General features: G+C 43.6%; 1 protein-coding gene across 1 annotated transcript in view; it reads left to right on the top strand.

Moving 5' to 3' along the window:
* EFCAB6 (EF-hand calcium binding domain 6) overlaps positions 1-21,275 on the top strand; it is an 879,195-nt gene that overhangs the window by 654,265 nt on the left and 203,655 nt on the right. The window contains exon 23 of the mRNA XM_085652469.1: positions 16,992-17,175. Coding sequence (XP_085508595.1) covers positions 16,992-17,175 — 184 coding nt within the window. The remainder of the gene's footprint in view (positions 1-16,991; positions 17,176-21,275) is intronic.

Raw genomic sequence — 21,275 nt, forward strand, 5'->3', positions numbered from 1 at the left:
ATAGATGGATCTCGGGGTAGTAGGATTGGAGAATCCCAGGAAAGTTCTGGAAGAACTGGAAACCACACTTGAGACCTCCAATAAGGCGTGATCAGCACCCCTTTGCCTTCTGTCTGCAGACTTGTGCCGTGACTCTCATTATCATCGCAAACGGGGGAAAAGCTTTCCCCGTCTCCCTGGACCAATCTTGGAGAAAAGTGTCAGTCGTTGCTGCAAGAGGAGCTGGTTTCCAACTGAAGAATCGTGGTAGTTGGTAGTCCAGACAAGACGCAAAGAGGTCTGTGGAAAACGGGCCCCACACACTGTGGAGTCTCTGAAAGAATGGTGGATGAAGTTGCCACAGGCTCATGTCTGACCAGCTCCTGGAGCACCAGTCCGCTATCACGTTGGACGCTCCAGGGAGATACTCTGCCATCACTGAAATGTTCTGGGAGAGACAGAACTTCAAAAGATCCTTGTTCCCCTTAGATGATTGATGTAGGGGACTGTCGAGACATTGTCCATCTTCAGGAGGACATTGCATGAGACCTTGTCCTTCGTCCAACTCTGAATGGCAAAGGAGCCCGCCATCAGCTCTAGGCAATTGATGAGGTGTTGACTTTCCTTGGAAGACCACTTTCCTCCTGTAAAGGAGTCGCCGCATGGAGCACCCCAACCCGATTTGCTGGCGTCGGACTCTATCACTAAGTCTGGATCGCATCCAAAGATGGCTCTGCCATTTCAGGCCTCCATATGATCTAGCCACCACCTCATGTCCATGAATACTTCCTCCGAAATGGGTACCTGGTCGGTATACGGAAGCCCTCTGCGAAGATGAGAGGCTTTCAGGCGCTGCAAGGCTCTGTAATGTAGTGGCCCCGGGAAGATTGCCTGAATCGACGAGGCTAGAAGGCCTACCAACCGAGCTATTTGCTTACAGGAGGTGGAGGAACGTGCTAGCATTCGGCTGAGTTCCCTGTGAATATTGGTCATTTTCCTCACCAGAAGACTTAAGGTGCGGGCCACTGAGTCTATGACAAAACCCAAGAAGGTCACCTGCCTGGAGGCTATAAGAAGCGACTTCTTGGTGTTGATCACGAACCCCAGGTTCTGGAGAAGATCTACCATCTCCTGCAACAGTTGTGAGAGGCGGTGCAGACATTGCTCTAAGAGCAAAATGTCGTCCAGGTAAATGATGAGGCGTGAGCCGTTCGCCCTGTGTGTCTCCACCACCGGTTTGAGTACTTTGGTGAAGCACCACGGGGCCGATGAAAGCCCAAAAGGAAGGGACGCAAACTCGTACACCCTATCCTTCCACCTGAACTGTAAAAACCGACAGTGCGGGGGAAAAATAGGGACCCTTTAGTTGCACCTCCCCAGTGGGAAGTGTCCCTCTGTGCGTACTGCCAGAAATCCAAGGTGTATGAAATTCTTAAAATAATCAATCCAAATGTTCAAATCAATAAACGTCTTTAATTCATTGTGTGATGATTAATACTCATTGTCTTCATGAAATCCACACATTATTTCAACAAATCCATTTATGGTTGGTCAGAATGTTTTAAACATCTAGATGTAAGCCCCAATGCATTTCGGGCAGATAAGCTGCCCTTCGTCAGGTGATGGATTCCTAAAGAAAACAAGAAAAGACTAAATCAGGCGACCTGGTGCCTGCGGTCTAAAAGCCATGTTCTATTATATGGAGAGTGCTCAAAGGAAAAGAAACGAGACGTGCTCATAAAATGTGTACTAATGATCCGAGTAACTGGTCTTAAATGTGGAAACTGAATGTTTAAAAAAGCTAACAATGTGGACAGTCTAACCGAGTGCTCCGATAAACCGAGATGAATACGCACCGAAAAGGCAGATAATCGTGGTGTTAGAGTGATATAACATTACCACGGATCGCAATGCACCGATGCGAGGGTTTAACAAAGTTCACAAGAAAAATATGATGTGGCGTAATGCGAGTGATGCATGCTCAAGGGCTCCGTATATGTAGGATTACCCGATGTGAACGTATAACAGAATAACAACAACAAAAAACACAAAAAAAGTAATATAGCGTAGCGCAAGTGATGCAGGTGCATGTTCAATTTGCCCATTATGTTCTAATCCTCAGTATGTATAGGATTACCTTCATGCAGTCATTTCGATTCCCAAAAAGTGAATCCCGTGGCTTGAAATTAGACGTCCGGTTGCCGACGCTGAATATGTGTTAGAGCATGGAAAGTGAAAAGGTTCCTCCGGGAGCAGAAAATAAAAATAGAAAAAGGTCTACAAGTGTTGGTGTCCTAACCGAGGTTGCCATTTTGAAATGGGAAAGGGTGACCGAAGTTGTGGTTGAAACTGATAGTCTGATTTTCATGCCAAGTGCATGTATATAAAGAAAAAGACAATAACATAAACTGAAAACTCTGAGCTGCATCAATAAAACATTGTTACACTTAATATAGTCTGTATGTCAGAGGTGAACAGAGAAGTGAATAAGGTCGAAAGTGGGAGATAAGATAATGGAAGAGTAGTAGAAAACAATCGGACTGCGTTAATATGTAAGTATTGATGTTAACAAAAAACGTGAAAAATGTCAAGGAACATAAGCTAAGTAGAAGAAATGAAAAAATGAAAAATAATAGATTTGACAGATGTGAAAGAACACGTTATCTACTTGAAATGTGTAGTGTAAAAGAACAAGGCTGGTTACAGTTTATGAGAACAGTACAAAGAACAATCCAGTTGCTCACAAGAAACCGCTGTATTCGATGCGATCATTAAGGCCGTGTGGCACCAATGAGTTCATTTTCTTAATCCAAAATGTCTCGCATTGTAACAAAATTTTTGGGTTGTCTCTTCCTTTTTTGATGTCCACTACTTCACATACTAAAAATCGCAATTGACTGATGTGGTTAAGGTTCATGAAATGTACGGCCTCCACTGATATAGGATTTTTATTTCTGATGTTGCTTTTATGTTCGTTTAATCGGGTTTTTCTTTTTGCAAATGTAAACCAGTCCACAAGGGCATTTGAGTAGATATACAAGGTTCTTGGAGTCACATGTAGCAGTGGTGTATAATTTGATATGGTAACCTTGGGTTGGATGACGGGTGGTGTTCCCTTTAATGATATTGTTGCAATTTCCACAGTTGTGGCATGGTATGGTACCTTTGTATGTCATGTTTGGTTCTCTTAATTTCCGTGGTCTGAGATACTCAACCAAATGTTTGCTCCTCTCATAAGCAAACAAGGGTTTCTCTGAAAATATATTTTTTAAATCTGGTTCAACTTAGAGCATAGGCTAATGTTTCAATATGATTATTTTTAAATTTCTACTTTCCGTTGAAAATTTAGTCACAATCACAACTCTAGAGGTTTCTGTAGATTGTTTTTGAGTTGTCAAAAGTTGAGATCAGGATACTAAGGCTGCTCTGTTCTTAGCCTTGGTTAAGATGTCTTTGGGGTAACCCCGATCGCTGAAACGGTTCTCAAAGTTTGATATATTCATTGAAAGTTGTTCATGATCAGATACTATTCTCTTGATCCTCAATAATTGAGAGTAAGGTAGGTGTGCTTTAAGGGCTGGTTGGTGAAAACTACTGAAATGTAGTAAATTATTTAGATCCGTGTGTTTTCTGTATATAGTTGTTTCTATTTTCTTATCTTTTATATACACCAAAACGTCCAAGAAGCTTATCTGAGTGTTGTCGATGTTGTATGTAAACTTCAATCGATCATTCACTGAATTCAGATGGTTGATGGCTGTAATCAGTAAATCCTTGGGACCATGCCAGATTACGAATATGTCATCGATGTACCGAAAGTATGACACCAGATGTTCTTTCCAAGTCGTGTTGTTGAGAATGTTATCCAACTCAAATTTGTGCATGAAAAGATTCACGTAACTTGGGGCAGCACAATTCCCCATAACCTAGGGATTAATGCCATCAAGTTTTTCATGTTACATGCTGATCTCAACCAAGACCATAAAATCTTTCTGTTGGAACTTCTTCAATTTACCTTATACCACAGTTACTTCACTTACAAAGACCAATTTTTCCTACAACTAACTGGCACATCCATGGGGAATTGTGCTGCATTTTTTTTTAAAAATATTTTTCCTTTTTTATTGTTTTTCTTACATACAGAAGAAAAGAAAAGAAATGGCAGACATGACAATTCATGCTTTAACAGTTAAAGGCGAATTTATACAGGACATAACGCGAAGACTACACTAAATCAAAGAATAAGGAAAATGAAGGCAATATGGAAGCAGATAGGATTTAGAGAGAAAAAACAAAAACCAAAAAGACAAGGTTCATCCTATCCAATCCATAATAGGGGCCCAGATTTTCTGGTCGAACTCGCGTCTTCTGCGGCCCTTTAGTCTATATACTGCTGATTCCATATTATATATTGCCAGCAGGCGGGCCCTCCAGTTAATATATGTAGGTGGATCAGGGCTAATCCATTGAGAAGTTATTACCAATCTGAAAGCAGACATAGCAATAAATAAAAAGCCTTCTTCAGCTTTGCTTCGCACTGACAAGTTTTGACTCTGGTCAGCCCCCAACATCACTAAAATGGGTGTTAGGGTCAGGGGTTTACCGGTAATCTGGACAAGAAAGGTTTCAATATCTTGGATATATTGAGCCAATTTGACATGTGAATCGTATTAGCAGCAGGGATTCCACATCTGCTGCATGAATTCCCCCGGAGACTGGACCATTTCGAAATTTTCTCAAGAGTATAATACAAGTCAAATATTGACATATAGTGTTGGGCCCTAAGACTGCCAGTTATTAAAACCTGATTAGCGAACTCAAGAGAGATTGCCAGATCGGTCCCTTCTTGTCCAAATTTCCTATCCCATTTGTCATTTTGAAGGATTAAGTCATCCGGGAGGTCAGAGATGAATGCTTGATAAATTAACCCAATTCTGGATCTTTTCTCTATAAGCCCTACAAGAGGAATTTTCTCAAACTTTCCTGCTCCAGAAATTGCTAACTTCGACAGATAACTCCTTCTTTGTAGGAACTTAAAAAAGAGCCTAGTAGGAAGACCAAACTTTTCTTGGAGGTCAGAAAAAGAGACTAATTGACCCTCAGAAAAGAAGTCGCCCAGTACAGTAACCCCTAGATTGACCCAATTAAAGGTAATTGGATCCAAAAAAATTGAAGGCAATAAACCATATGACAGAAGGGGGGTATATACATTGATATTAGATATGCCAAACCGTCGCCGAACCTTTTTCCAGACAGAGTGTACGGATTGAATAACCTTGAATTTCGTCTTCTTATAGTAGCTTGGACTAAGCACTTACGAGCCTCCTCTCCAAGTAGAGTTTCAAAAATTGTTGGCCTGGCAAATTCAGGCACCACTGCCTTACCCCCAGATACTAGTGGTCCCATTTGCTGTAAAAGTGCAGACCAATGATATAGCATTAAAGAAGGTAAACCCCACCCACCTCTTAATCTAGGAAGTATCAGCCATTTAGAAGCCCTTCTAGCTTTGTGGTAGCCCCAGAAAAATCTCAAACAAGCCCTTTCTGCACCAGAGATGAGTTGGACTGGAAATTCAATAGGAATGGTCCTAAATAGGTATAACACTTTTGGGAATATGGACATTTTTAGGACATTAGAGCGGCCGTGAAATGAAAGGTGCATGTGGTCTAGTCTCTCAAGAGTCTTATTCACTTCTTTAATGATAGGTAATATATTAATTTCTGGTATTTTCTCTACTGAGGGGGTGATCTTCACTCCCAAATAAGTTGCAACCGAAGCCATTAAAAGTCCTGTTGGTTTTGCAAAGTCTGAATGTATAATTTGGGTTTTGTTAACGTTAAGACGATAACCGGAGACTGCACCAAATTTCTTAGCTGTATCGTAGACTGCTGGGAGAGCCGAGCAGACGTCCTTAGAGAAGATAGCAATGTCGTCGGCGTAAGCTAAAGTTTTATAGGACACACCATTAACAATGGCCGCCTGTATCGCCATATTTTTATCCAATTTACTCAAGAAGGGATCAATGTAAATTGAAAATAGAAGCGGAGAGCAGGCACACCCTTGACGGGTTCCTCTGCTGATCAAAAAAGAGCGAGACTCTTGACCTGAGATACGGACAGAGGCCTCGGGGGAGATGTATAGAGCTTGTATGGCTAAGATGAATTCCTGTGAGAATCCCTTGAATTTTAGAAGTTGCCATAAAAAGCCCCAAGAGACCCTGTCAAACGCCTTTTCGGCGTCCAACAGGATCATTGACAGAGGTTGTTTACAGACCTGAGCCCAATCGAATAGAGCAATTGCCCGTCTTATATGATCTGATGTGTCACGACCAGACACGAAACCGTGCTGACGAATAGAAACTAAAGGGGCAATGACATTTCCTAATCTTAGTGCGATGATTTTAGCATAAATTTTGCTATCAGCACAAATTAGGGAGATTGGTCTGTACGAAGAGGGGCTGGTCTCTGGGTGTCTTTCTTTCTAAAGACTACAATAGTGGTCTTATGCCATGAATCAGGGGTACTACCATTCTGGGCAAGTGCAAAAAGGGATACCATCTCCCCTAATAAAACTTGCCTGAATGTTCGATAGAATTCAAGGGGTAATAAATCAGGGCCAGCGGACTTCCCTGCTGCCAGTGAGGCAATCGCTAGCTCTAACTCTTCCCTAGTTATAGGAGAGGAGAGTACTTCTGATTGTTCAGATGAGACCTTAGATGTTATGTAGTCGCACAGAAACTCCTGATCCTGTTGGGCTGCATCATCCTCTTCAGTGTCTGAGGCATAAAGCGTCCTATAGAACTCTTGAAACACCTGCAGGACCTTATCTGGTTGGTCCTGAATCTGACCTTTTTTATCTTTAATACGGCTTATTCGATTCGAGACTCCCTTATATTGTAATCTTTTGGCCAAGAGTTTGCCTGAGTTTTCACCAAATTCATAGATGTCTGATTCATGCTGGATGAACTTAACAGCAAGTTCCTCACCAAAGTGTTGGTGAATTCTGTTTCTGACAATAGTTATCTGGCGTTGGCACTTCTCTTTTTGGGGCAGATCTCCAATAACTCGAATTAGCTCTTCTTCTGCTTCACGAAGTTGATTAATCAACTGATTTGATACTTTCCCTGATCACCTTCTGGCGATGTAGAGAAAAGCTGAAAGTCTCCCCCCTCACAGCTGCCTTGAAGGTATCCCAGACTGTTAACACGGATGCTGTACCCTTGTTTGTCTGAAAAAAGTCTGTTATCCAATTTGACATATATATACAATACTTTTGGTCATGTAATAGTTTGCGTTCAAACGTCCAAGTTGCCATAGCTGGTTTTAGACCACTGAGCGATAATTGTAAAATTAACGGGTTATGATCCGAAATAACACGGGGTATAGGTCACAGCTGGTACCTTCGAGGATCGGATCGGACACAAAAAAATAGTCTAAACGTCTAAATTTGCTATGAGGAGCGGAGAAGAAAGTAAAGCCCGGTTCAGTCGGGCGCAATCTTTGCCAGACATCTATCAAAGCATGTTCGTGACAGAGCCCATGAATAGCTTTGAAGGTCCTGACCTTTCTTCCTGAGTAGGGGGTATTACTGTACATATCAAAGTTAGAGTTCAAATGAATATTAAAATCCCCACATAGGACTTTAGTTGAGGGCCACGAGGCAAATTCAATACTCAGGAATTTAATATGGAGGGATCGTCGAGATTGGATCCCTAAAGAGAAAATATAGTATAAGATGATCCCTTAATTAAAATGTCAGCTACTGCCCAGCGACCAACATTATCCACCAGTACTTGCTTTGTGGTATAGATACCTTGCCTGGCCAATATGGCAACTCCCCTAATAGTTGTAGTTTGGCGAGAGCAGGCGATCAGATCAAGACCGACTTCCTTCAACCAGACACGATTGTTCCAAGAAACGTGAGTCTCCTGCAAGCAAAGTAAATCTATATCCCAGTGCCTGATAAGTGTAGCTAGAATGCCTCGTTTCCTTCTGTCATTTAAACCGCAACAGTTCAAAGAACCAATTCGAATAAAATTGTGTCTAGCCATCATCTAACAAAGCTCTCAAGACCTGCCCTGTAGCATCTAGAGTGAAGTAAATCAAGCGTTGTTTAAAAACATTTTCGTGATGTCTGCCATGTTTATTTTTGAGAAAAACAATTTGTGCCCACCCCCCACAACCCTCCCTAAAACTCACCCCCCTGTCCCTCCCTTTGCACTGAGAGTCTTCCCACCCCGTAACCCACCCCTTCTCTTCCTCATCATCGAGGCGAGGGGACCGAAGGTCCCTTGTGATGTAGAGCTGGAAGCCTCACTCTCACGCGGCTATACACTTCAAAGTTAGCTTGAAAAAAAAAAAAAGAACACTTTTAATTTGGCTGGGTTCAGCAAAAAGATCTGTGCACCCTTCGCCTGAAACTCTGGCATCAGTTGTCGTAAGTGCCAGCGCAGTTCGACTGTTTTCTGGCAAAAGTCGGGGCGCACGAAAAAAAGGCAGCCTTTCCCAGTTCTTTTGCGATCAGGCCTGGCCAGGTCATATAAGGATTCCCGGGCCAGGAAGTTATTCCGAGAAATCAGAATGGCACGAGAGTGATTATCAGAGCGGCCACCTGAGCTGCGTTGGTGAAAAGGAAAGCGGTGCGCCCTTTGAATTTGGGTCTTCCAATCCCATTGAGGGAGGTCGGGAAATGCTTCTTCAAAAACTTCAACCACAAATTGGCGAATATTAGACCCCTCTTGGCCTTCCGGAATACCCAAAATTCTTAAATTATTGCGCCTGGCGCGGTTTTCCAAGTCAGATAGTTTGTACACAGTATCATCACTAATCAGTTGTGTTGTATCCACCTTAGCTTTCTGCTGAACCAGATCGTCTTCGAGGCGGGAAATCCTAGTTTCTGCTTCTGCTATTCTCGAGGAGAAATCAGAGCAGGTCTTGGCCATCCTGCGTATGGAGTTTTGAAGTTTCCTATAGGCCCCTTGTGTACGGGCGCTTTCAACCCCTGACTCCTCTCTGTGCGCCATCATCACCTGATAAAAAGTGGATAGCGTGATTTCTTCAGGGCATGTGATAGCTGAGGAGGCGCTTGCTGTCGCTGCTTCATCCGTTGTTTTGTTTCTATCTCCCAAACCTGGTGAAAATGAATAATCCCAAGACATAACTCCAGTAGTTGCTGAAGACAAATTAGAACAGGCTGATATTACTCCCGTTTTTTTTACTGTCTCAGGGCCTAACTGAGGGCACTCCGTGTCTGCCTCCCAGTGAAAACCACTAGCGTCACTACCATCTCCGGCCCAGTCTTCATCTCGAATTTCATCCTCTGAAGAATTAGATACGTCAGACAAGGAGAAAAGTTTGTCGACAGGGTTATCTTCCTTATTAGAATCACAATCTGCCTTTTGTACATTTGAGACCCCTTTTTGTATTGTGACTGAACGTTCTGTCTCTGGTATATCAGCTGAAGGGACTTCACAGGCCAGAGTGCACCTTGGTTGCTGGATGGAGCACGACACAGTATCTGTACTGCCTGAACTCACACAGGCTGACTTTGTGACCTGCGCTATTGGTACGTTCAAGGAAGGAGTCATTGAGATATTGAGAGGCTCTCTGCTGTCTTGGGCCACCGTGCCCACCTCTGGGATGAATATTGGTGATTTGGAAGGCACGGGTCCTCTTCCCCCGGGCGGGCTGCTCGGCGGCTTGGCTTTCCGTGTCTGCGCTGTAAACAGCGCTGGGACCGTCCGTCTGCCCCGACCGGCAGCACCACTCTTCGGCAACTCTGACGCAGGAACAGAGGATGGAGCCGCCTGCAGTTCCTTGACATCACGGCTCTCAGTGCGGGCTTCGGTGCGAGCTTCGGTGGCAGAAGCGGGAGTCTTCGGTGGGGGGCCAGAAGCGCCAGGAGCAGACGATAAACCCCTGCCCTTGATGCCTTTGTTGGAACCTTTTGGCGGCATGGTAGCGGGCAACGTCGAAATCATCAGAGTAGATGCCGCGTTGATATGTCCTAAGGATGCCAGGGATACAAGGTAGCAGGGGAGCGGGATGCTCCGCACACAAGAAGGGAAACGCCAGATCATTCAGATCAACAGGTAGGTAGAAATATATTGTCGTTTTAAAAGGTTTCATTCAATAGTTTAAAATAGCAGGATTCTTCATCGCAGAAGGTTAGTCAGCAGCAGAGAGTGAGAATGCAGCTCACTCGGCCGTCTCGGCGGCCGCCATCTTCCGTCTCGAAACATGATTGCCAGGGAATTGTGCTGCAAATTATTATTTTTTGTTAATCTGTTATACGTTCACATCGGGTAATCCTACATGTATACGGAGCCCTTGAGCATGCATCACTCGCGTTACGCCACATCATATTTTTCTTGTGAACTTTGTTAAACACTCACATCGGGTGCATTGCAATCCATGGTAATGTTATATCACTCTAACTCCACGATTATCTGCCTTTTCGGTGCGTATTCACCTCGTTTTATCGGAGCACTCGATTAGACTGTCCACATTTTTAGCTTTTTTTAAACATTCAGTTTCCACATTTAACACCAGTTACTCGGATCATTAGTACACGTTTTATGAGCACTTCTCGATTTTTTTTCTGTTGAGCACTCTCTATATAATAGAACATGGATTTTAGACTGCAGGCACCAGGTCGCCTGATTTCGTCTTTTCTTGTTTTCTTTAGGAATTCATCACCTGACAAAGGGCAGCATATCTGCCCGAAATGCATTGAAGCTTACATCTAGATGTTTAAAACATTCTGACCATAAATGGATTTGTTGAAATAATGTGTGGATCTTATGAAGACAATGAGTATTAATCATCACACAATGAATTAAAGAAGTTTTTTGATTTGAACATTTCTGATTATTTTAAGAATTTCATGCACCTTGGATTTCTGGCAGTGCGCACAGAGGGACACTTCCCAATGGGGAGGTGCAACTAAAGTGATTTTGCTACACCTTGGTACGATACCTCTACGCACGCCCGCAAAAACGATATTAAATCAATCAACATGGATGAAACAGTTTATCACGGAGTGCGTGATTCAATAATTCTGTGAAAAATAGGGACCACCCGCGTCTTTCAAGTCCTAGCGTGCCATCCAATCGCCCGGTTGGAGGAGATCCCTCAGAAGATGAATGCCCTCCATCTTGAAGTGGCTGTAGATCAAACATTGGTTGAACTCTTTTAGGTTTATCACTGGTCTTTGACCTCCATCTGTTTTGTCCACCGGAAAAATATTGTCGAGGAACCCTCTGGGATGGAGACGTGCTGATACAATCGCTCCTTTTTTTTAGCAGATCTGCCACTTCCCGATCTATATGGGTGACCTGATCAGGTGCAAAAAACAGTGGTTTGGGGCTAGCAACTTGTATGGGAGATCCGTAGAATTCTATCTGAAATCCTTGCATGGTCTGCAACACCCATGCCTCGGAGGTGCCTTCGAAAACTGTCAACCTGCCGTCCACCTTTAAATGGGGAAAGGTGTGGCCGGGGATTGGCTTCTGGCTGCTCCTCTGGCACGGCGACCTCTGTAATTTCTTCTCAATTGGAAGAATTCTTGCCTGCTTGGATCCTGTTTTTTTTTTTACTGCCTCTTCGAGAGCCTTTGGTGTAGAAGCTGCCGACCAAGCACCCTCAATCACGGCCGGCCCGACAACAATTATAGGGTGAATTACTTTTTTATTAGAGGCTTGCGCCTTGTCCAAAGATGTAAAGGTGGCCACAAACTTGTTTAGCTCATTAATGAACAGGTCTCCGAAGAGCCCGCCCTGTGCCACCATACCCGCTTCGAAGGAAGCCAAGTCTCCTAGCTTGGAGTCGACCTTCAGTAGAAAGGGCACAGTTAGCGCAACCCTGGAAGACTACTGCACGCTGTGCCCAATTAAAGACTCTTTCAGGAGAAAGGGGGGTGCCTGCCAGTTTGGCCTCCTCTCCTAATTCTAATATCTTCGTAATGGGGCCTGAGATATCCAATAGTTTTTCCTGACAGGATTTCTTTGAACGATCAATCCCTTTCTTCGGGTCTCGTATATATTTCTGGAGGAATGTTGCCATTCTCGGATCCACCTCTGGTGTTAGCGCCACGTTACCCGGTAGGGCGTGTCGAGGGCACTCTGCCTTGAGACAGGCTCAGACCTCCTTCTCCAGAGGCTTGCACAAGCACCCGGCTACCAACGTTAAGACCTTGGGAGAGGGCGCCCACTCTGAGGACCAGGGGTGGACTAAATCCTCTGGAACTAGCATAAATCCTCTGGAACTAGCATATCCGAGATTTCCTCTGGTTGCCTGGAGTCCAGAGAGGGGGACACCACAGGGCGCCAGGGTCTAGAGGGGCCTGCCTCATCTGCTGATTTTCCCCAAGGTATCCTCTCCCTCTTCTTGTGCAGAAGGTACTTCTGGGATCTCAGGGGCGGTATCTTGCACCCCCATATTTGGACTGGCTAGGAAAGCTTGTTTCAAGCGCTCAAACACCCCCATATCTATGCCTGCAGTTCTTTTTCACTTCAATGCGCGTTGAGGTTGACCTGCTTGGTAAGCATAAGCAATTTGCACGATGCAACGTTCAAACGGTCCCATGGCTGCTGCCACCGCCTGGTGGATGGAGGCATCCACCGCGTCGCAAAACTCATCATCAAGGGGAAGAACCTGTAGAGACTCCTCCTCTACATATTCTTCCTCCATGATGGTGAATGCAAGCACATCCTTTCAGAAAGCCAGCAATCAGTATTGCCCACGCGCTTTAGGCGCAAATGATTTGCACTCTACGCACTGTTGAAATATGCAGTGTGAAGCCTGAGGCTAGGTTTTTGGACGTGGCAAAAGATCACTGACTTTGGGTGCGTTAGCTGGAATCCGAAGAAACCGTAGGGGCGACTCACCCCTACTTGTATCGGGTGTCTTTAACACCCGTCAGCCTTGTGAGGAGAAAAACCATATACGCCTTTGCAGCGTTTTGAGTACTACAGACCTGCGAAGCGGGCGTCAAGCGAGGCAATGAGCAAATACTGACCCGCAAGCTGCGAGCATCAGGGCTTCCAGGTGGCTCCGGCAGCATGTGTACAGTCGTGGCGCTGTGTCCGGCGTTCGATGATCTTCGCAGCTAGCACACTTTAGACCAACGAGGCTCATGGACGTGTGGCCCCTGCCATTTCCACCTGCACACAGCACCGCTGCCTGAGATTGAGGTGAAGCAGAACCGCAAGCGGAGCGAGCGAACCCGCTCCAGCGGTCCCAATTGAAATTATACAACCAACAAATTACCAATGAGCTATAGAATATTATCCTAAATGAAGGAATTTGCTCCATACAATACATCAAACAGTAGATTCCCTGACACAATGGGAGCGAGAGGGAAAGGGTGCTTATCTGCTGAAGCAGGAGAAGAAAGAGGAAGTCGCGTAGGAAGCACACAGCACACACCCTCGGGGTCTAAGACGACTGCCTATTGGTGGATTGTGGATGAACTGTATTACATTATTTATGGGAATGTTAGTTTTTTTATTAAAGTGGAAATCTGCTGGAGAAAGAAATAAAGAAAGTAAAGCATAATCCTCGCCTCCGGTCCTGACATAGAATTGTAAAAGGGTTTATGAAAACTCCACATTTTTTTTAAATGTTAATTTTATGGGAAGAGTCAATAGGCATGTAAGGCATGTTACCTGGAAAATGTGTTATATTATGTGCCCTGTACACGTCACTGTTGCTTGTTATACTATCAAATACAAAAAGACGTCAACTTGTAGTCGTGGCACGTAGCAATATTTGGTAGTATGATTTTTAGGAAAAATTGAAGCATACCATTATAATACAAATATGCCATTCCTACATTCCCTTCTGCCTCCACAACTGGTCCCTCTAAGATTCAGAAACAGTGTTAGGTTGTTTTCATTCCCAAAGTTAAACCATGCATTAAATTGCACAACCAAGCCCCCAATATCTAGCAGACTCATGTATCGACAAATATAATTCTAGTAAATATGATTCCTTAATAACCTTCCCAAGCTCCACAGCCTCACCAGCTTGACCTTTAAATCTAATCAAGTAAATGTATACATACCAATCTATTTGCAGCATCATCTTTTGTACTACTGAAGACATTGCTGGAAATTCTTTTTCATGACAAAAGTGACACACATCTGTCACAAAAAGTTCAATTGGGATTTATTTTCTAACGCAAATCCTGAATTGCATTGGAAAGCAGCCTAAAGTAACACTTTGCGCTACTTTGTGTCACGGGGGATACCATGGGTGGTAAGTGGGCATTCTCATACAACCGCCCATAGGTTTTCATGCAAATTCCTATCCACTAACACTGACAGATGGAGATTTGCATCAAAAGTATACATCTCCTTGAGGCAGGCGAAAAGTTTTCTTTTCGAAACCTCTTAAAACTTTGCATGTGTGTTGCACTGTACAGCACCCATACAAAGTTATAAAAGTGTTCAACTGCGTCTTAGCCTAGCATTTTGTTCAAGAAGGTTAGCTTTCCAGTACAAAACCTATGCTTGGCGTCACGCACACACTCTTGCACTGTGATCCAAGATAAGCTTTGGTGAAGGCAGCCTTAGGTGCACCAGCACAGGGAAAGAGAGAAAGAGCGCCATATCTTACTAGATATGACTTAGAATTGCTCTATACCTTTGATGCAACGCAGCGCAGTAATGTGTCAACATTTAGTAAATGCGGCCTATTATATACAACCACTCACATACTTCTCATCCCAGAGAACGGTTATGAAACATAACTGAATTTCAAGTTTTGTCCTTCTAGTCTTTTCCGGTTTTCTCTGTCTTCCTGTCCTCTAAGAAAGTCTGGGCTGAGTCACTTTGAGAGAACACAAATGCTTTCTCCTTGTAAGAAATTCCATCCTTTACTGGATGCAGAACTGAGGTGGGATCTCCATCTCTGCAGCTCCTCATTGCTTTCTATTGAAGACTACATCCTCCACTGTGTTTCATGAGACATGTCTGTGAAAACGTGGCTCCTCCGACTTTCATGTCAAAAGAAGCTTTGGCTGCTGCCTCTCCTCTTCTGTCAGGATCTCTTACTGTGCCAGGACATTAGGCTGTCATGGCCCCCTGTTTTAAAGTCTGTGGGCACTGAGGTCCTCAGTCCTAACTTTGGAGCCCTGTCCTCCAGAGTGTTGACTAATAAAGACTGGACAAATCTCTTAATCTCCTGGACACCAATAGTAGCCGTATGCCACCCTATCCCCTTAGCAGCTTTAGGTTGTCGCACTGGTTCTTTAGAGCAACATCTCATATGTTTATAAATGCCAGTGTACTTAAAAGTGCTTTGTATTCTGTACCTTATGGAGGCACTGAAGAAAATACCAACAATTCTTCGCTCCACAAAATGTTTCTCGAAATGAAAACTATCAAATTTGGTCACATGAAATATTGTTCAGGGTTACTTACTCTTTATCTTCATTACTCCAAATCTAGGTCTACCCTGTCACAGTCCTCACTCCAGAAGTAGTCTTCTGTCCTCACAGATATTGTTTACCAAGCACCACCAAAAAATGTCACCCAGCCTAAGTAAACAATATCTGTGAGGACAGAAGAATACTCATGAAAAAGGCCTGGACGACGAAGATGGGCGAGGAGATAATGTTCACTTTAGCAGTAAGCGAAAATAAATCTCCTTGTGTTCCATAAAACGTGAATGCCTTCTACGACTTTCCGCTCACAATATCAAATGTAATGCCTCAAGAACCTTAAAATATAGAATTTCATGATTTAAAATGAATTGCAACATTACGGTGCATACCATTGCAATTTCAGATTGAAATGTCACTTTAAATATATTTACTGTAGGCAAGATTTGGCATAATGTTATAATTTGTCAAAGGCACTCAAATAAATTAGATATAAACTGCTTGACGGGCAGATATCTTCTAGCAATTCAATTTGATCTGTACTTGAAAATTACTTAGTGCTGAAGTAGAAAATGGTAATTACTGAAAGCTGAAAAACATCGCGCCATTCAAGACATTTTGAATGCTTCATTCTCTTAGAACATCCACAGTACTTCAAAGCCTTTTAAATGAGTCACCCCTTCAATTGCTTTCTTTTTGAAGATTGTAGTCGCACATAAAAGGTACTAGGAAAATTAATCACTCCATGCTGTTTTCTTCCACCCCATGCTTTTGTTTATGAAATGGTACTTCGGATAATAGTTTTTACGTTAGTTTTCTAATGTTTCGAGAGAAAGACCACATGTACCAAATTAAGTTAACTGTGCAAAGGAGGGTCTCCAAAAGTGGTCACCTTTGTACACTAAGTTGTGTTTTGAAGTTTTTGTATTTGCTGTGGCAGCCAAAATGTACAGAATTATAGATGGGCAACAGTGAATAATTGGTATGTTTGTCATCGAGGCGTACTGAGCGGGCATCACCTAAGGTTACAGGGACATTATAGTTAGGAAATGGAATTGAAAAAAAACTTAGAAATTTACTGAAAAAACAAAGGTTACAGAGACAATATAGTTAGACTCAGGTTTCATTCGTACAAAACCTGAGATATTCAGCAGTTATAGTTAGCTGATCCAACTATAACTCGCAGCCCCTCAATGCACTGCTTACGACCTCACATGTTACATCACTCATGACATGGTCAGTGATATCACTGATGACATCTCAAATGACATCACTGAAGACATCATCCAGTGACTGAGTCCCCTCACGCATTATTGTTGTATACAAAATAATTAAATGTAGAAATCAAAAGATTCATGAAGGAAAATGCTGTACATATTTTGTGCTGTCAGAAACATGTACAGTCCAACCAATTGATAGCTTCTGGTATCTGGTACACAAAACTTTCGTCAGGCAATTTATTCAGCTTTAGCCTTTTATAAAAAATGTTACTTTGTAGTAAGTTTACATTTTGCCACACCTATCAAAAGCAATTTTCCCCAAAAACATTTGTGAAATTATTGCTATGGTGTTGATGCCTCAAGTCAATTTAAATATATTATAATATTCTGAATTTTATGTTTCTTCAGCCTTGGAATCGAAGGTGAGGACAGATATTTCAATTTCTTGGAAATGGTTACAGAAGACAAGGAATATACATATGACCAACAACTACCGACTTCACCCTCTGAAAACTTTCAGATGCTTAGTCCTCAAAAGGCCTTATATAAGATTAAAGAGAGCATTACTTCTTCCCATGATGCGCTGTACAAGGTTTGTATTTTATCATGCATGATGTCGTACTGTTGCTTTTGGAGGGACTTTTCCTCTGGAAATTTATTTACTTTTTCATATGTTGATGTTCTCCAATCGGTTCATCTGTTAATATATAAAAAGATAATACAATGTATAATGTTTTCTCAGTAGGGATAAGCCGTCACCTGTGAACGACTTTTCCATGTATTTCTGACAAAATTAGGTCTAAAACGTCTGCCTGGGGGGAATTTTCAACTCCAAATAATACTAATAGTGCTAATACTATTACAATAATAAGGTTAATATAATTTTTTAAATATATATATAATGTTCCCTACCAAAGTTTTCCTGGTATCTCATTATTTTGTATAACAGCCACTATAACTTCTCAGGGTATCAGTACTCACTTTATCAACCTCAGATGTCAGGAGAAGGCCTTATTTGATTGAGCCATCTTGTCGGCTTTACAGCCAGGCTCAAGAGCATTGTTAACATGTTGGCATGGTCTATGCCAGTGGCTTATGCTGTACCAACATTCTAGCTTTTCTGCATCTCACCAAAAGAGCGGAGAGGCTAGTGCAAAGTTTGTCACCAAACCAGAACACCTGCGGTTGTGTCTTTGCGCTCTGATGAATCGGAAACGTTGGGCTGCAGGTGATGAAACCAAAGACCACATACATAGAAGTGGAGTGGTCACTCGTGCACAGATGACTGGTGTGGAGGCCAAGGGTGAGTGCTGCATGCAGGATCCTTAGATAGCATATTCCCCGTGGGAACGGGGGTGCTGTGCCCCATAAAGCACTATACCTGTAGTACCTGTGTGCCGAAGAATCTGCCTACTGATTTTGACACTAATGGCTGAGATCATAAGTTGGGCCACACCATATGCTGATTGTGCGTGGATCCTAAAGGTCCAGTCACTCTGATTAATAGCTGGAGAATCTGTGTTTAAGTTTGTTCAAATCAGTGGGGAAGGCCAAACCCAGGCAAGGCAAATTGCACCATCATAAAAGACAGAATTATGTCACACATAGAAAAGAAATGGAGGGAATGGGGTGGCAACCATATTGAAAGAAAGTTAGTCTAACTTAGACAGCATGATTGACACCATCACTCTGTGACTGACCAGCTGAAAGATCGAATGGGCAATCATGTCACTCAGTTAGATATGAAAGAGAGAAGACTATCTGATGCTGAAGTTGATGCACTGGCCACAAACAAGATCACTGAATATGCTGAAGGAGAAAGACACTATCCTATCTAAAAATGAAGGCTTGGAGAGGAGATCTCACCACAGTAATATCTGGATCATAGGAGTGGTTGACACAGCGTTCATTGGAAGCATGGAAAACTTTGTAGAGAAGCTTTTGATTGATGTGTTTAGGAAAGGCGCAGTCTCAAGTATTGTGTTAAAGCTTCGGAACCTCGCCCCTTACCGGGCGAAAATCCACATCCTATTATTGTAAGACATGTAAATTATAGAGATCCAAAGGTGGTTGAGATGGGCAAAGGCAGGTGAGACAATGGACTTCTGTGGAGTTACAGGAAATTTCAAAAAGTAGTTTCTTTAATGTAAGCATCTTCAGCAGTGGAAGGATGCAAATCCACCAATTATGATGGATGCGCTGAACCAAATCCCACTCTATGTATATTGGAAATAATGGGTCTGGCCAGGAGACAGATAAAGCTGCCTGTAGCAGAGACCTTAAATGGAAGAGACACATAATCTCAGACAAACTATTGGCAACACTTTCACTTTCTTCTAAAACCCTGGCCAAGTTTATTATTCATTTATTTAGAGCCTAATGTTGAGTTTGTCAAATTAAAAGTACATCATCACAAGGGACCGTCACCCATCAATTTTCTTTTTTTTAAAATTTATTCGGAAAGAACAAACATTACAGGTTATGCATTGGAAGACACTGTAGTTTAGAATAGCTATTGCATGTGTACATGAACTTTGCCACGCAGCGGTAGCCAGTAAGTTTGCATTGCACATATTTTAGCTTGCAGAACAATCTCAAATTTAATGCATACAAAATCATTGCATCACGTTAATGTAAGGGTCCACATCATAATTTTCAACCCTAACTCTCGAGGGCACGCCTAGCTCTGCTTTTGCGTCATCCAGGGAGGGAGGGAGGGCTACTGTCTAATTCCTGTAGGTACGCCACCAGGGGCGCCCACAAATCATGTGGTCGGCTAGATGGGGGCATGAGGTTTCAATATTCAGTTAAATGAGTCTGACAATGGGCTGCGTCTGCCAGCCAGGCCTTGGGAGACGGCGCCGGTTTCCAACCCCAATGGATCGCCAAACAGTGCTGAGCCAGATCAGTTGACTGGGGGTGAGTGCTTGCAATGTTCAACACTCCGTCCATCATTTCCTTTGGTTTTGCTTTGTTCGCCATAAGTTGGCAGGGTATGCTCAGACGTGAGTCCCTTGCTCACTTTGCCACTGGATTCAAGCAAGCCTGGCTGAAGACGGCTGAAATGCCAGAAACCGGTCCTAGGAAGCTTGTTTCCGGTCCAGGGAAGACATGGCTTGGCAGTTCGGGCTGGACTGTTCCCATGAGGCACAGGGTCAGACTGATTTGCATATGGCCATGTCTGAACTGGGGTGGCAGAGTGGGCTAAAGAATGGTGATGGATTAAACCCAGATCAGTTGACTGGGGGTGAGTGCTTGCAATGTTCAACACTCCGTCCATCATTTCCTTTGGTTTTGCTTTGTTCGCCATAAGTTGGCAGGGTATGCTCAGACGTGAGTCCCTTGCTCACTTTGCCACTGGATTCAAGCAAGCCTGGCTGAAGACGGCTGAAATGCCAGAAACCGGTACTAGGAAGCTTGTTTCCGGTCCAGGGAAGACATGGCTTGGCAGTTCGGGCTGGACTGTTCCCATGAGGCACAGGGTCAGACTGATTTGCATATGGCCATGTCTGAACTGGGGTGGCAGAGTGGGCTAAAGAATGGTGATGGATTAAACCCAGATCAGTTGACTGGGGGTGAGTGCTTGCAATGTTCAACACTCCGTCCATCATTTCCTTTGGTTGAGCCAGTATTAGCAGCATTGCGGACAATCGTCTGCTGGTGTCCGGAATGTCTTTGATGTAGCCCAACAGGCAGGTCATGGGGTCTGGAGTAAGGGTGTTTGAGGTGATGTCACTTATGATGTGGCATATGTCATGCCAGAAGGCCGTAATCTTAGGGCACGTCCAGGCTAAGTGTATACATGAGGCATTGGGAGCAGTGCATCTCATGCAGTTAGAGTCTGTAATCAGTCCCATTTTATTAAGCACAGTGTGCGTGCAGTATACCCTATGTAGATACTTAAAATGTATGCAACGTAAGGGGTAATTAGGAGAAAGTTTTTGGGACTGATTGCAGCAATACGTCCATTGTGCAGGCGTGGGAGCATCCCTGAGGTCAGACATCCAGGCTAGTCACGCCCGCTCAGTGTCGACTGGGAAAGCAGCGAGCGTCAGCACATACAGTCTTGTGATCAGTTTTCGTGGAGAAGCGGTAGAATTAATATATTCTAGTGCAGCGCACTGGGTTGGGGGAGGGCAGGAAATGAGGCATTATTATCTTTGCATGTGGCACGGATCTGAAAGTACAGCAGATTATCTAGGGGAGTTGTATTCTCTGGAAGAGTAAGGAACTGATCATTAGGGTACAGATCTGCATTGGTGGTAATGCCTAGTAAAGCAACACGACGCGCCAAACCTGATGTCTGGAGTGGTGGGAATGAGGGGTTGTTCGCCAGCGTCATAGCTGGGGCATTGAGTGTCGGGACTACAGTGTGTTTGCGTATTTCCTCCCAGGCCCAGCGCATACATTAAACAGTGTCAATTTCGCCCTTTGGGGCCGTATAGGGAAGGAATATGGCAGTCTGTATTGGCCACGGGGCGGCAAGGTCGGTTTCTTCCGCGACGTGCGGTTGAAATGGCGTAGGATGTAGCCAAAAGTAGAGAAAACTGGCTTGGGCTGTGTAAACATAAAGTTTGAAGTCGGAAGTGTTAGGGTGTCATATGCAATACGCGGTTGACGGCCCGCCCAGAAAAGTGTAATCACGTTAGAGCGTAGTCTCTGGAAAAATTGGGATGAAAGTGGCAGCGGAAT

Source organism: Triturus cristatus, chromosome 4_1, assembly GCF_964204655.1.
Source record: "Triturus cristatus chromosome 4_1, aTriCri1.1, whole genome shotgun sequence".
Classification (NCBI taxonomy): Eukaryota; Metazoa; Chordata; class Amphibia; order Caudata; family Salamandridae; genus Triturus; species Triturus cristatus.